The sequence below is a fragment of the Belonocnema kinseyi genome, chromosome 5 (genome assembly GCF_010883055.1).
Source record: "Belonocnema kinseyi isolate 2016_QV_RU_SX_M_011 chromosome 5, B_treatae_v1, whole genome shotgun sequence".
NCBI classification, from domain to species: Eukaryota; Metazoa; Arthropoda; class Insecta; order Hymenoptera; family Cynipidae; genus Belonocnema; species Belonocnema kinseyi.
Genome location: NC_046661.1, coordinates 117,289,019 through 117,303,848, shown reverse-complemented (window position 1 = coordinate 117,303,848; position 14,830 = coordinate 117,289,019). Strand labels below are relative to the sequence as shown.

Here is a 14,830-nt window from a genome sequence, read left to right as displayed (position 1 = left end):
GAAACGAAACAAAAACTGGAGGATATGCATTGGGAAACCCTTGAGCATTCTCCATACAGCCCAGATTTGTCACCCTGTGACTATCATTTGTTTGCGCCCATGGAAGATGCACTTGGAGGATTGCGATTTGAAAACGATCAAGATGTTGAGGAATTTGTGCGCAATTGGTTGATGACTCGTCCTCAAAGTTTCTACGAGCAAGAAATTAACAAGCTTCCAAACCGCTGGAAAAAATGTGTAGAGTGTGAAGGAGACTATGTAGAAAAATAATCAATAGTATTTTTGTATTGCTTTATAAATAAATAAATATTAAAAAAGAATTCCGGTTAATATTTGATTCACCCTCGTATATTGTAATTGGAAAATACAATAAACGTAGAATTACCCTACCGATAGAAATCTCAGAGTATTCTCAGGCGAAATAACTTGGCCGGTTTGAGACTATCTGCATGTTCGATTTGAGTGATTTAGTCTCAGAGATAGTCAGAGAGATTGGGATCCTTTTCAAGGTCCCTTTAGATGTCCATTTAATAGTGACACGATGGTCATATAATGCTCCTTTTGTATTCGTCACGTACCGGGCGGGCAGAGTTATTTACAGTAGTTGGCCGTCGTTAACCCGACTCTCCCTTTTTTAGATTTTCTTCAAATTATTAACACTTTTTTTTAATGGATGAATTTTCTCATTATACTTATTTATAATTATAACTTATACACTAATATATAATTTTCGATTTGAATTAAAAAATGTTTTTTTTTTGGCATATCTCCTTCCATTTACGAGAAACGTTGTACTACTTCCAATTTTAAACATTAAAAAAAAGTTAGGTATCTGAAATCATCGAAACCCGTAGATTCCGAATTATGATGTTTTAGGCTGTTACCTTTGAAAATAAAAAAATCTATTTCTAAATTTTAATCCGAAAGCTTAACAAAAGAACCCTTGAGTATCGGCTACTCTATTGAGATAGCCTCTCTGCTTGTTATTTATGATTGAATTCTTATTTCAATTTCAGTCTCTCTGCTTATTATGGATGATCGTATTTTTATTTCAATTTTTAAAGGACATTTAGAGCCTTCCGAACATTTAAACGAACCACCTGGTCCTTTAAATATATCTACGAGAGTGCCAGAGAAGAATTTCTCAAAGCTATTTGTCACGAATGACTGAGCACCGCATGCCCTTTGTTCCGCAGGTCCTCGCATCACCAAATAATGCCGAGAACTTAAATCCTAACCCTACAACCATCCACCGGGGTAGTACTCGACTCCATTCAAAGTTCAAGGTATGCTTCTGACTAAGGGTATGTGCAGTTTGGTCCGTGACCCTAACCATAATTCACTTAAACTATTCGGCAGTCGACCTCGGTCAACAAGCGAGGTTATCAGTGTTTTGTGTGAGTTATGTGCGGACGTGAATATCGTTTGGGGTAGCGCATTACCCCAGTGGACGGTTTAAGTTCGAGAATTTTCTCAGTAATTTTTAAGTATTATTTCCTCATTTTTGAGTATTCATAAACATTTTGGATTATTTATAATAAGTTTGAATTTTAATAATCAATTTTGCTAGTTTTATTTTGAATACTCTTGCCATTTGTCCGATTCCTCTAATTTCGTCTACTTCTTATGTTCAAATAAGCATGTTCTTTTAAGGAAAAGAAAAAATAGCTTATATGCCCTTAAAAGTGTGACTATTCTTCTTTTGAAATACGTTTTTTTTTAAATGGGTCATATTGTTGAGAAACTACGATATTTTTTATAAAAAACGTCAATTTTGCGGAATTTTTAGGCCGTTTTTCATGTTTAACAAATTATTTATCATATATCGAAAAATTAACAGAATATTATTATTACCATTGTTCTCTACATTAAAAAACGAAAGAAATGCCTTAAGTTAAAATTGTTATACTACAAATAGAAAGCATTGTGCCACGGTACAAATTTGGTGTAGCGTACAACCTTGGTAGACAGTTAGAGGATGAGCCAGATACGGAAAAGGATAAACCCAGTCGGCGGAGACGGTAAAGGTGGTGTCGCAATTGGGGTAGGGGGAGGTTGGCCGTCGCATGCCAGGCACTCGCGCCGGAATTGAAATCACGTTTGCAAATTGTAAACAGTTTTAATATGCCAGCGAAAAATGGATGCATCAAGATGTTTTTTTTTTATCTGGGATAGCTTTCTGTGCTGGTTACAAATCTGCTGATGAATTCGCAAGAAAAATTATATCGAATGTCTGAAATTAAAATCCTAATTTGTATTTTCTCTAATTTTATTGCCATTAATTTATTATTTCTTGAATTGACTGCAATATTTAAGTTATTTCTTTCATGATTTACAGTTGAAAAATAACTAAAGCAAAAAAAAATGCAAAATTCTTCTAACATTGTCTAATAACCATACATATGCGACAGCGGCTTCCCCCACTCCGTAACCACAGATTGCGTCGAATATTCTCCGCGAATTGATTAAGACTATCATTAAATAAATTATAAAATAGAATTAGTTTAACGCTTATTCTATATTTTGTGCAGATTTAATCTTTATATGTTTAAAATTGCAGCAGCAGTGTTTGTTTTTTGAAACAAAATTCCACAAATTGAAAATTTCTGTAGTTACTCAATTTGCTTATGAGCAAAAAAAAACGTTGCATATTTTTGAAGGTAGACTGGGAATTCCATTTAAGTATCTCCCACTGAAAGTCGTTCCGAGAATTGATGTTTCGGTGGCCTCGTGATGAGAGGAGCATCGGGGCTGAAAGGGAGGATGCGCTCAGTTGGGCGTGACAAGCAGCAGGAGGTTTGCGCCATAAATAGGTTAATTGCATCAGGTTGCGTCATGCCTTTATGTTCAACAAAAACCGGGGCATTTTTTTTAAAGTTAGCAACTTTTTGCTTGATTATAACAAAAATAAGTGCATGTTTAGAAAAAGGAGATATTGGAGGGTTTCAATTTTTTCCCAACCAAAGAAAATGAACTTTTCGTACCTTACGACCACTCATTTGGTAGATCTTGCTGAAACCTACATTTCTTAACCAAACTTATTTACTGTCAGATAAATAAGTTCATTACTATTAATATAAAACCTTTTCTTGCCATATTCAACGATTGTTTACACATACAGTAGGTCTCTGAAATTATACTCATATATATAGGCTTTCTTTTTACATGCCAAACCTACCAGAATTCGAAGTCAAATTTCAGATATCAATTAACAATCAGCTTAGAATACAATTTAACGGACAGCACATAAATAATATGATCTATTTACAAAAAATAGAAGGCAGTATTGGACCAATAGTATGCGTTTTCGATTTGTTTATTCACTGAAAAACAAGAACATATCCCCCCTTTTTCCCCCAAAATGCTTTCAAATATTTGAAAACCCGCGAAAAATGATGTTACCTAAATTTAGGTGCACAGCTATTACTAATAATAATCATTTCACTTTTGAAATAAAATCATCGAAAGAATGTACAGCAATCTTTTTCTTTTTTCATTATTTCATACTAAATTTCCATTATCTGTGACTCAAGTAATTTTCTTTTCCCATTCGTGACACTCGCGATATGTGTGAAGTGTTCTCTGACATAATGCCTCTTCAATGCTGTCTCTAAAATATATTTATTGCCGCAAACTGTACAAGCATACGGCCGGTCGAAATCGACTTTCGGCTCATGCTTTCGGCGATGTTCATCAAGTTTCGAACATATATCAAACCTCATTTCGCACTTGTCACAAGCAAAGGCATCTTTTACTCCACTGTGCTTATCCATATGACACTTCATCATATACATCGTCTTAAGCGTGGCGTGGCATATCTTGCATCTCAATGGTTTCTCCAACTTGTCGTGCAAATTTTCAGTCTTTCCAGTTCCATGCTTAACTATGTGCTTGTAAATGCTTTCATCAGAAGCAAAATGATCTCCACAAATATTGCAAATAAACATTGATTCTTGATGTGTCTTTCTCATGTGATTTTTGAAACTTTCGTCTGTCTCAAACTTCTCATTACATTGTATACACGAAAGCATGTGCGCGGATTTTAAATGAGTCATCAGCATAAAATTCGTGCTGAATTGTTCCCCGCAGAATCTGCACTGGAGATGGCTGAGATCTAAAATCCCATGCTTCGTAGGTTTTTTTTCCTCATAGCCTTTCTCCATATGATTGCGCATATGTAACTTGTACATCTTCTCACTGCTGAACTTATAGCCACAAATGCTACAAACATTTCTGGGTAAATTAAAACTAGCGTTCATGTGTCTCTTTAGATGCAATTCATAATCCCCTACCGTTCCGAAACTGAGATTACAAATTGCGCATAGAAACTTATTATCAACTTCATGCTTTTTGTAAGAGTTCTTTGATATAGTATCATTAGGGTGCTCCTTATATATGTGACTAGTCACTCCAAATTTTGTGGAAAATATTGCTGCGCAATTCTCGCACACGTACATTTTATGTCTGTCCGCAAGGACCTTTTCAATTTCTACTTTTAACTGTGGGTCAGATTCTTCTGAACTTTCATCAGAGACGTTGACTAAACCATTGGTGTCTTTACTATCTTCTTCATTTTCGGTCTCGTCCTTGCTTTTATATTCGGATTTCGACAGAATTTGATCTTTGGAGTTCGGGTCCTCTTCAATATCAACGATGGGAATGAATTTTTCTTCCTTGATCGGGACATCTACAAAGCATATTACGGATTCCTCCTCTACCTCAAGATTCGTGCTTTTGTCAACATTGTTCTCTCCTGTTGTTTCCTTTTCTTTCACTTGTATATTTTGCACTGGTAGTGTATTTTCTATCTCGATGCGAAAGGGTTTATTGATATACCTGTCGGTTATTACAGGTTTATGCGTTTCCATATGTTCTTGAAAATCTTCTTGTCTCCAAAATTTATCACCGCACGTATCACAAAGAAAAAGTTTATGGATATTAAAATGTGCACACAGTTCATCTTTTTTAGGGAAAGTAAGTTCACAAAAATCACATTTGAAATCTTTTTTAGCAGTCCTTCTCAGAAGACTGACTTTTCGAAATTTTCTAGGCGAATCTTCCGCTTCGTCAACATCTTTATGTTCCGCTACGTTTGAGAAACTGTTCTCGCTAGTAGATGGAAAAACTTGGCTTCTTAAATTCGTGATTTCAATGCCTGGAGTTTTGGCGGCGTGCATTTTTAAATGAGAAAGATATGCTATGGCACTGCTGAGCATCGCGTTGCAGACTTTGCATTTATATTCTTTGACTTTTGGATCTTTAACTATGTCTGGAGAAGTTTGAGCAGTCACATGTTCTTTCTCTATATGCTTCATCAGAAATGCTGTGCTAATAAATATTCGACGACAATGCTTACACGTGGTTCGGAACTCGTCACTGAGTGGATCATGTTCAAGGACAGTGGTCGTTTGTTCTTTTTCGTTGCTTATTGTAGCAAACTCTTGGAAATCGATGAACGATACCGGATGAGGCAATGTACTTTCTCCAAAATTTCTGTAAAGAACGAAAGTTGGGTAAAATACTTAATTTAATTTAATTTAATTTAGTGTAGGAGAATCAAATAATAAATAAAGAATCACCATCATGAAAGAATATTTAAAAACAGGGTGACCGCAAAACTTGGTTTTCAAAATTACCCTACTTTTCCCTGACCATTAATATTGAAGGCCGAGATTCGAATCTTGTAACACTGACGAACACAATTTTCTGATTTCCATGTTTTCCCCGATTTGCGACCACCCTAAAAAAATAGTGCATTGTGTATCACGAAGGCAATTTTAAACACGTTAAACCTCCCTGGCGGACCGATTGAACGGAAAGGATACTCTACAGCGTACCCTTATAGTATCCACATAGTATCCCTTCCGTATCATGCAAAAAAACACTAAAAAACAGCAAGATGGGAATTTAACTTGTTGCAATTCGGATTCTAAGTTAAATTTGCCATTAGAATGTCACGGAGTAATTGCAATAAGTTTATTTGCAGCGTTAAAATTTTAAAAAAGTCATAACTTCTGCCAAAGGCAGGAAGTCCCCTTTAGCCTATATAAATGACAGGTATTGTATTTTTTTAACGCTACTAAAAAAAAAACAGTTACAATTACTCCTTGAGAATCTAATAACAAATTTAACCTAGAATCCAAATTGCAACAAGTAAAATTCCCATCTTCTTTTTTTTAGGTTTTGTTGCATGATACGGAAGGAATACTATGTGGATACTATAAGGGTACTCTGTAGCGTCTCCTTTCCGTCGAAAGTTAGTCGAAACTTAGAAAACCGCATTGGAGTGAAACGTATATAACGTTGATAATTACCATAGGTGCACATACTATACTTTTTGTTTTGGACATGAAATATCCTCATTTCCAATTGCTTTCAGGGCATAAGTATAGTTCCGGTAGGTTTAGTATAGGTCCTAGCATCATCCCATAATTAACCCCCATAATAATAATTTTGAAATTGACTTAAAAACGCGAATATGTCCTATAGTACAGGGAGAAAATGCTTTGAACAGCTTTGAACATATTATATGGATGTGACGGAATGAATGACAAGTCAGGTACGATGTACCTTACGTCAGTAGGTTATTTATTGAGGGGCAAAAATATTTTAATGAAAAAAGGGGAAGAGTTACTTTAAAATATGGCAGTTCTTATTAACCAGAGCGATCTCGAGATGCTTAAGACTGTCAAATATAAACGATAGAAATTTATAGAATTGAGAGTTTTTGCTATACTCGGCGTTAACGTGCTTCTCAAACATCGTTGAGCAAATTATATCGCTTCCAAATTAATAAAATTACTTATAAGTATATATAATATTTTAACATCATAAATAAACGTGATTATGAAAATTATGAAAACTATCTAATTATTAAGTTGAATCCGTATTTCATTCAGTTTACGGTATACATTAAATTTCTTTCAAATTTATACGTTTTAAAACAAATTTTCGATATCTAGAATCGACCAAAGCAACAAATTCTGAATTTCTAACTTTCGCAACGGTAAATGCTAACCGGACATGACATCTTAAAAGTATGCCTCTAGCACACTAGGATACCTAGGATACACTCTAGGATACCTCCTTAGTTAGTTACCGAAGGAGCCCTAGAGCATACTTTGGAATCTCGAAGTGGCGAAATGAGGTAACCATACTGGCGAAGCGGGAGGTAGGAACTTGAGTGAACCAACGTAGGAAACAGAATAAGGTGCGGCTCAGAGATCCAACAGAACCACATGGTCCCGTCAATGCCATATGAAGATGATCATAATCGCCGATGGGTTTCCTACAACCAAACTTATTGGTGACCAAGTTAAAGCAATTGCAGCGGCATTGGAAAAGAATATTGACGGGGGCAACCCGCAGAAGTCATCCCAAGATTTGGAGATTGCCGTTTCAAAAATGATGCCTTCATAGTTTCTGTTCAGACGAATTGTTCCGAATTTCGCTCGTTAAATCTGTTAGCGAACTACATCCTCGGGCGGGAGCGAAGATCAAAGTGATAGACAGAAAAGACCTGCCAAAGACGCTTAAACTTTTAACCTGGATTCCCGGCGTATTCATGGAATCAATGACAGCACTTAATTAGAAAGCAGTCAAGAATCTTACATTACAGACAGGAGAATGAAAGGTTATCGACGTCAACGCGGGTAATCAGGGTAGCCAACTTAACTGCGAAGCCAGGTATGTTCGAGATTCTTACAAAGATCGACTGCAGGCCACACTATGGGTTGAAGGGAATTTACATGATGATCCTCCCAGACACCAAAAACATACCTAATAGACAGTGGGATCACAACGTAATACGGATGAGGCCAATTTTCACCTGAGATGTTCGCCTGATGATGAGGAACGTAAAAATGGGTGCCTGCCAGGTGTGAGTGGATGCGTTTACCGGTGGCGACCTGCCAAAAGTGCCGATTTTTGACAGTGAACTAACGTGACTCGGATAAGGTTGAAAATTGGTGTACATGTAGAGGCTGACATTAGAAATAGCACCTGCACATTGCCAAACATTTATCTGGATATCCGTGCCACGTTGCCATTTACGCTGTGAGCCCACGACCTATAAGGACAAAAGCTAGGATTTGTCTTCATACGAAGAGAAGAATACAAATGAAAGTTGAAACAATCCGTTTTTGCCTTAATACAAGAAACTTGGTGTTACAAGGCGAAAATTACAGGTTTAATTAATAAGAGCGGATCAGTCATTTATGATGAATCCGTTGAAATACCTATAGTAGCATTTTATATCAGAGGTGATATTAAATTAATTAGTTTAACAATGTTTTGATCCAGAAACCTGGTAGCAATATAGACCGATTACCATATAGGGCACAGACGCCTCCCTATGGTAATTTGCTCGGCGTACCTACCATTTGATTTCCACGAGCCACAACTATCCGAGTAGAGAAATTTGGTGAACTGTAATGCTACGTGAAAGGATGGCTACTGCTAATCAGATATGCTGCTAACGTGCTTCATTCGACTCAGAGCAGTAAAGAACCCAAAAAAAGGGTTGAGTTTTTATTAGATTATATTTCAGTACTAATTTAAATTTATAAAATAAGATTGATAAACCTAAATTGTGACTGATAAATCTCAAGATCATATACAGATATGCTTCTCCTTGACAGCTGATAGTCCTGAGTCTCAGAGGTATAGCAACCCTACAGCAACTGATTGGGATACTTATAAGAAGGGTCTTAGCAGTTTAATGGGTGATATACAATGAATTAAACTATATTGAACATATAGAATGTGTTGACGATATCCTGCTAAAAGGAATTAATATGGCGTATTAAGACAATTGTTATCTCCGTTTTAAAAGAAGAAAAAGGAATACTCCGTGGTGGACTTCTAGTGTCGAAGACGTGAAAAAGGATACAAGCCGCCTTTTTAACTGGGCACAAAAGACTGGGATCTCGGAATTGTACAGGGAGACCCGCGAGTTATCCTTATCCTTGTAGGATGGGCAGAACAAAAACAAATAAATAAGTCGTAAAGTCCCATCAAACTTTTGGGCCTGATAAGTAAACTGGTATGTAAAAAACTTTGAATTTGTATATAGATGAAGCGCTTTTGTGGGCACGAATGATAAAAAAAAGTGGACACGTGCTCAAATGACATTTGTACAGCTGTACACATGCACAAATAAGCGAAAAGTTTTATTTCAAAACATTTCTCAATTTCCTAAGTAGTTTATCGCAATGATTTTCTAATCAACTTAATGCTTTCGAAGATAATGTTCGAACATCACCAGCAAACCACCGCAACGGAGACATATGTCTAAATTTGCCTCCAGGTGTATTAGAGATACTTTTTCATCACATGCTTTAAAAAATCTAAAAATTCTAATAATAGTTAAAAGGACGTTGAAAAATCATCAACCGGCTCATTTAGATTTTTAAAAAATCATTGGATGTAATAAATTGGACGATTGTATTAAAGATGTCAAGAATTCCTAGCATTTTCCTAGGGAAAAATCATAAGGAGAAAATTAATAAGTAGTGTGTCTATGATGGAAATTTTTAGATTTTTGTAATTATGTAAGGTAAAAATATCCCTCATACGCCTGGGAACCAATTCAGACACATGTCTCCGTTGGTGTGGTTTCTTGGAGATGTTCGAAAATAATTTTCGAGAGCATTAATTTGAAGAAAAAATCATTGGGATAAACCACCTAGAGAATTGCAAAATTCTTTCGATTTTCCGATGTAAGACTTTTCGCACAACTGCGCACATTTACAGTTGCACAAATTCCATCTAGGGATGTGCATAGTTGGATATAAATAACTGAAAGTGAAATTCATTTTATTTTAATAATTTCAATATAATCAATTGGTAAAAGTTTGAATTTGTAGAGCAAGCTTAGGTTTCGCTTTTTTGTGCACTTCGAGCGTCGTAAACTTGGCGCTAGAGGGGAAGTAGTGCTGAAGATCACTAGTCTCTATGAACGCACACTGTTACAAAAGCGGCTCACCTAGGTACAAATTCAAAGCTCTGTACGTCCCCAAATACGTATCGGAACATCAGGAACTCATGGAGAAATACCCCAAATACGTATCGGCCATCAGAAACTCACGGAGAATCGAGAATCTATCTGATACTGCTAGACTCTAGGGAACCTTCAGGGGCAATTCAAAATGTCAACTGAAGGAACTAATTTTGCCGTCGAGCGAAATGGTTGAGAGGCGATTAATGAAATCCTAGAGCACCTAATAAGGATGCACTTCTGGCCCAAGAGCCATACCCTCAGGAGGACGAACTTTTAGAACCTCAGTGGAATATTGGAGACTAACGAATCGTATCATCAGTCAGTCAAAAGTCAGATGGGTAGTTAAGCAGTAGTGTGCATGAAGAAAGGTCAAGGCAGTCTTTACATATCGGAAAAACAGATCTACTGTAGACGCACACAGTGTACACTGCACACTCACGCAATTAAATAGGAATTATGTTTTAGAAAATGAATGATTAAAAATCGACAATAAATTGGAACGACTTTCTTGACTTTCAGGAATGTAAAAAAATTTAAACTCAAGAAAATTTAAAAACTGAAAACAAGAAATTTTGAAAAAAAATACAGAGCACGTGTAACCAAGCTGTATATATCTGGGTTCCAAATAAATTATACTTTTTTAGGATCGCGATACGCTACAGTAGGAGAATTATATTCACAGAATACAAACATATGCAATATATATTTACTTTGAAACATATAATAAATAGCAAATTATGCATTTACCTTTTGTATGAAACTTACTGTTATTAATGAATAACAAAAATAAAAATGATATACTATTTGCAATAAATATTACATTATACATTTAATTTTTTGAACAACACTTAGGGGAGAATGGTCCTAAGTCAGCACAGTAAGAATTTTTAACGAAAACAGAGGGTAAATAGGGTTTGATGGCGATTTAATGTCGTTGCTCAAGAATGTCGTTCGCAACAGTGTAGAGTTATTTTTGCGGTCGCAATGCAGCGCAAAATGAAGAATTCGATTTTTACACACAAATAACATACAAAAAACAAAACCAAAAAAGTGCCGTCTCAGGAACACCTGTTTCGTGCCGGCTCGTAACCAATACGAATGTTTAGACATTTCATGTTTTTACACAAAACACAGAAAACAGCGTTGTTAATTGATTGAACTTCTCATAATACTTACAGATATATAGCTGCTTCACACGAAGAGAAGAAAATGGAATTCCGTTTGCATAAAAAATATATAGCCCGCTCACGCTGTCAAGCAAAAACTAATGTGACAATTGTCAGCGTAAATTACGTTCATGTTAACCAAAAAAATAGTTCAACCGACAAGCGCCATCTTTGAGAAACGCGAGGGTGCCGGCTTAGGACATCATTTTCAGATACACTGGAAATCTCATTTAAGTTACTACCATTGAAATCGTTCCTATAATTTCAGCTCGGCTCAGTCATGCTTGACAAATAGTAGGGTAGCGACAAAAAGTGGTAGTACCATCAGCGCTTTAGTTGCGTCAGCTGTTAGCATGCGTCAAAATCCAACATAAATTGTTCACACGGCAATACTCGTACTCCATCTATATCTCTCACTTCTAAAAGACCAAGTAAAGAAAGCAGAGGTTGAAAACTTCCGCCAACAGCTCCTAGACATGAAAATGCACGGAAACTTTTACAAAAAGTGCTAACTTTTGCTTTCCTCAGATTATCAGGACTTTACTCAGATAGAGAGGGTGTTATTTTCGTGTGGCAGGACGGTGTCATTTCTATGTTGGTATGCCGTAACCGCATTTTACGTCAATAAGTACTCAGCGATAGGTGCAGAGTGTGTCATGTACACGCTGAGTACATAGAACACATACTATCCAGGAGTCCAACGCACGCGGAAACGACGTATTTCTACAGACACAAATGCGGCCATAAGAGTGCTTTATTGCCATATTGTACACTGTTACGGTGTTGGCGCGACCCTGACCTGCCGAAAGATTCAAGGGAGTCATAGTCAATTATCCAAAACGAAAAGTGTTAACTTTTCTGGAACTAAGATTTTCGGAGAGCAGTCTCCATTGCACACTCGAGGCCTTACATCGTTCTCCAGGACTTCAAGAAACGAACTATATTCGTGATCGAATTCTTGGCTCCGCCGCCTACAACATCACTATAATTTTAATTTTCTTCTTTATCACTGTCACTATATTTCCTCAAATTATTCTCTCTAAAAATATTAATTAATGTCTGATAATATATCTAAATGGTTGCAACATTACATTGTATATTTACAGACGCCTTTTTAAGCCTTAAGGGGACAAATAACGGTTTTCGTAACAAACGACAAAATTTATGAAAAGGAATGAATTGTTGGTAAAAGTTAGGGTTTGTAAAATCATTTTAAATGCTGAGATAATGAGTTTTAAAATTACTCTATTTTATTACTTTCATTAGATTATTATTAAACTTACCAACAACTTTGGCGATTACATTTTGCACATTTACTGTGCTTACACGACTAAATGTGGATGTAGACCGGCGCGACTGGTAACTGATGGATGAATTCAAGTGCAACTTCACAAGTGAATAACCATCTTATTTCTACTTTCTTAACAAATAATGACATAAAATGTTCCTCCTTTAAATATTATAAATTGACCTGACATATAGATCTAATATTTGGACATGATCATATGAAAACACTTTAGAAATACGAATCCACCATTAATTTTTAATTTTACTAATCTTCATAAGAAAATAAATTACATTATTTTATGTATTATTAATTTTTAAACAATTTTTGGTTTGTAGAATCGCAAATAAAGCATACTTTATTAATACGATGACCTATTTAATGAACTTAGTGAGTTTCTTTTTTAATTTAAATTGTTTGCTCATTATAAAAAGGAGATTTTTCGGGTTTCAATCGAACGCAAACTTACGGATGTTGCCGACGTTTCGTGAGCATTGCAGCTCATTTCTTCAGGATTAACTGAGGTTTCAGTTAAGTGTCGGGGGCTGCCTTTAAATAGCATTGGACTGGCTTCGGGCGGATCGAAACGTAAACAATGACGGCCGCCTGGCTCGTTTCTAATTGGCATATATATCTGTATATATAATGTCGCAACTGCTCTCGCTCTGCTCGCCTGAGAAACTGAGGGAACCAGAAGTTCTAGAAAGGCTGAGAACGGGGTGAATAAACGCTAGAATTTGGTATCTATCCATTTTCCCTATTGATGTTATCAGTGTGTTTTAAGATTTCGATTGCTTCTCTATGTTTTCTTGGAGAAATATTGTATCGTATTTTTGCGATTACTGATAGCGTGAAATGTTTTAGCCTGACTTTACTCTCATGTTCCTTTATACGCTAACTCACCGCTCTCCCGACTTCTCCAATATAGATGCTGCCTCATGAGCAAGGGATTTTATTTACTCCCGGATCACTGCGAGGTGCCTTTTTGTCTTTAGGATTGTTTAGAAGTTGTACTATTTTCGCAGGTGGTTTAAATATGATTTGGATGTTGTGTTTGTGAGAATTTTTCCTATTTGTTTTGTGATACCTTGGATCTAGGCTAAGATGGTGGTTCTGTTTCTCCCTTTTTCTTTCGTAGGTTTTGTTGACTTGCTTTTTTTAGCGTATTTTCTTATCGAATTATCAATTTCTTTCTTTGTGTCAGTGTTCTGTATTAGGATTTGTTTAGCGCTTTTAAATTACTTTTTTAGATTATCTCTATCTAGCTCATTGTTTAAAACATTTATTTTCACTCTCCCTTTTACGGGTTTGAGTCTTAAAAATCCTTTACAAATTCACATCATCTCACTAACTGTCAGTCTAACTTAGCCCACACATCCTTATTTACGTCAAGCAGGAACGAAATCCTTATTCTACTTCTCTCCTATCCATTCCCCTTATTGTCTCCAAATGCGTCTTTATATTACACATGGCGCGAACACAAAAGATCCAAAATCATCCTTATCATCTCTAATTATATATCTCCTTCTCTACGCGGAGACCTAACCTCAAACTTCAGATTCCCTTGCTCTTTTTACAAAACCAGGAACAAAAATTCATCCATATTGTCTTAAATTTTCTCCTTCACACGCACTCGGTGATCTGGCATCTAACATCAAAACCAAAACACCCATATTATTTTATCATTTACATAGGAAGAAGATAACTTCTACTCCCTTTTCACATTCAAAAAAAAAATACTGACGCACCAGAGCGTCAAATGTTACCTTCTGTTATGCCTTTACAACATAACTTTCCCTAATACCTGGTGCCTGATCACTCCTTGCTCTGCTTAACACTTCTGTACTTAATACCCTCCTCCACTACGCTCCGTTTTTTCTTTCATCACTCCTCCACCAACCAGATCCGCGAGCCTCTCAACCTTCCCATGGCGCTTAGCAGATCACTTTTGTTCTGCCATGTCTTCAGCTGGAACTTTCCAAGAAGTTTTCATTTGCGTCACTAACTTCGTATTCGTGGCCAAGATTTGCACCACACTTTTCACCCTATTATCCTCCTTTCTTACTTCCAGGACTTCCAGATTCCTCCTTCTTTGTGCTCTCTCTTTCCAAATCTTTTGCCAACGTCTCTCATTTTACTCGTTACCTTTCCACTCTGCATTGCATCCTTTTTCTCTCTCAATTGCAGCCTAGCTGGTACTTGTACTTGTACACTTGCCTCAATGCCTCCTGGGCTTATGCTACTCCCTTCTTCCTCGTTCCACCACTCAAAACCAGACTCTGGTAACTCAATGCTTTAGAAGCGGTCGCGTATATTCGACTGTGGCGCCATCTAACAAGCCCGCAGGTTTTTAAGATAAGATAAAAGATGCTTGAGATT

The 14,830-nt window shown here is 36.5% G+C and overlaps 1 protein-coding gene across 2 annotated transcripts in view; it reads right to left on the bottom strand.

The window, feature by feature from the left end:
* Nucleotides 1-3,205: 3,205 nt before the first annotated feature.
* The window catches only part of LOC117172760 (zinc finger protein 521-like), a 60,226-nt gene continuing 48,601 nt past the window's right edge, over nucleotides 3,206-14,830 (bottom strand). For both annotated transcript variants that reach the window (XM_033360960.1, XM_033360961.1), the window contains exon 6: nucleotides 3,206-5,493. In XM_033360960.1, the coding sequence (XP_033216851.1) occupies nucleotides 3,507-5,493 (1,987 nt within the window). In that variant the 3' untranslated portion in view covers nucleotides 3,206-3,506. The remainder of the gene's footprint in view (nucleotides 5,494-14,830) is intronic.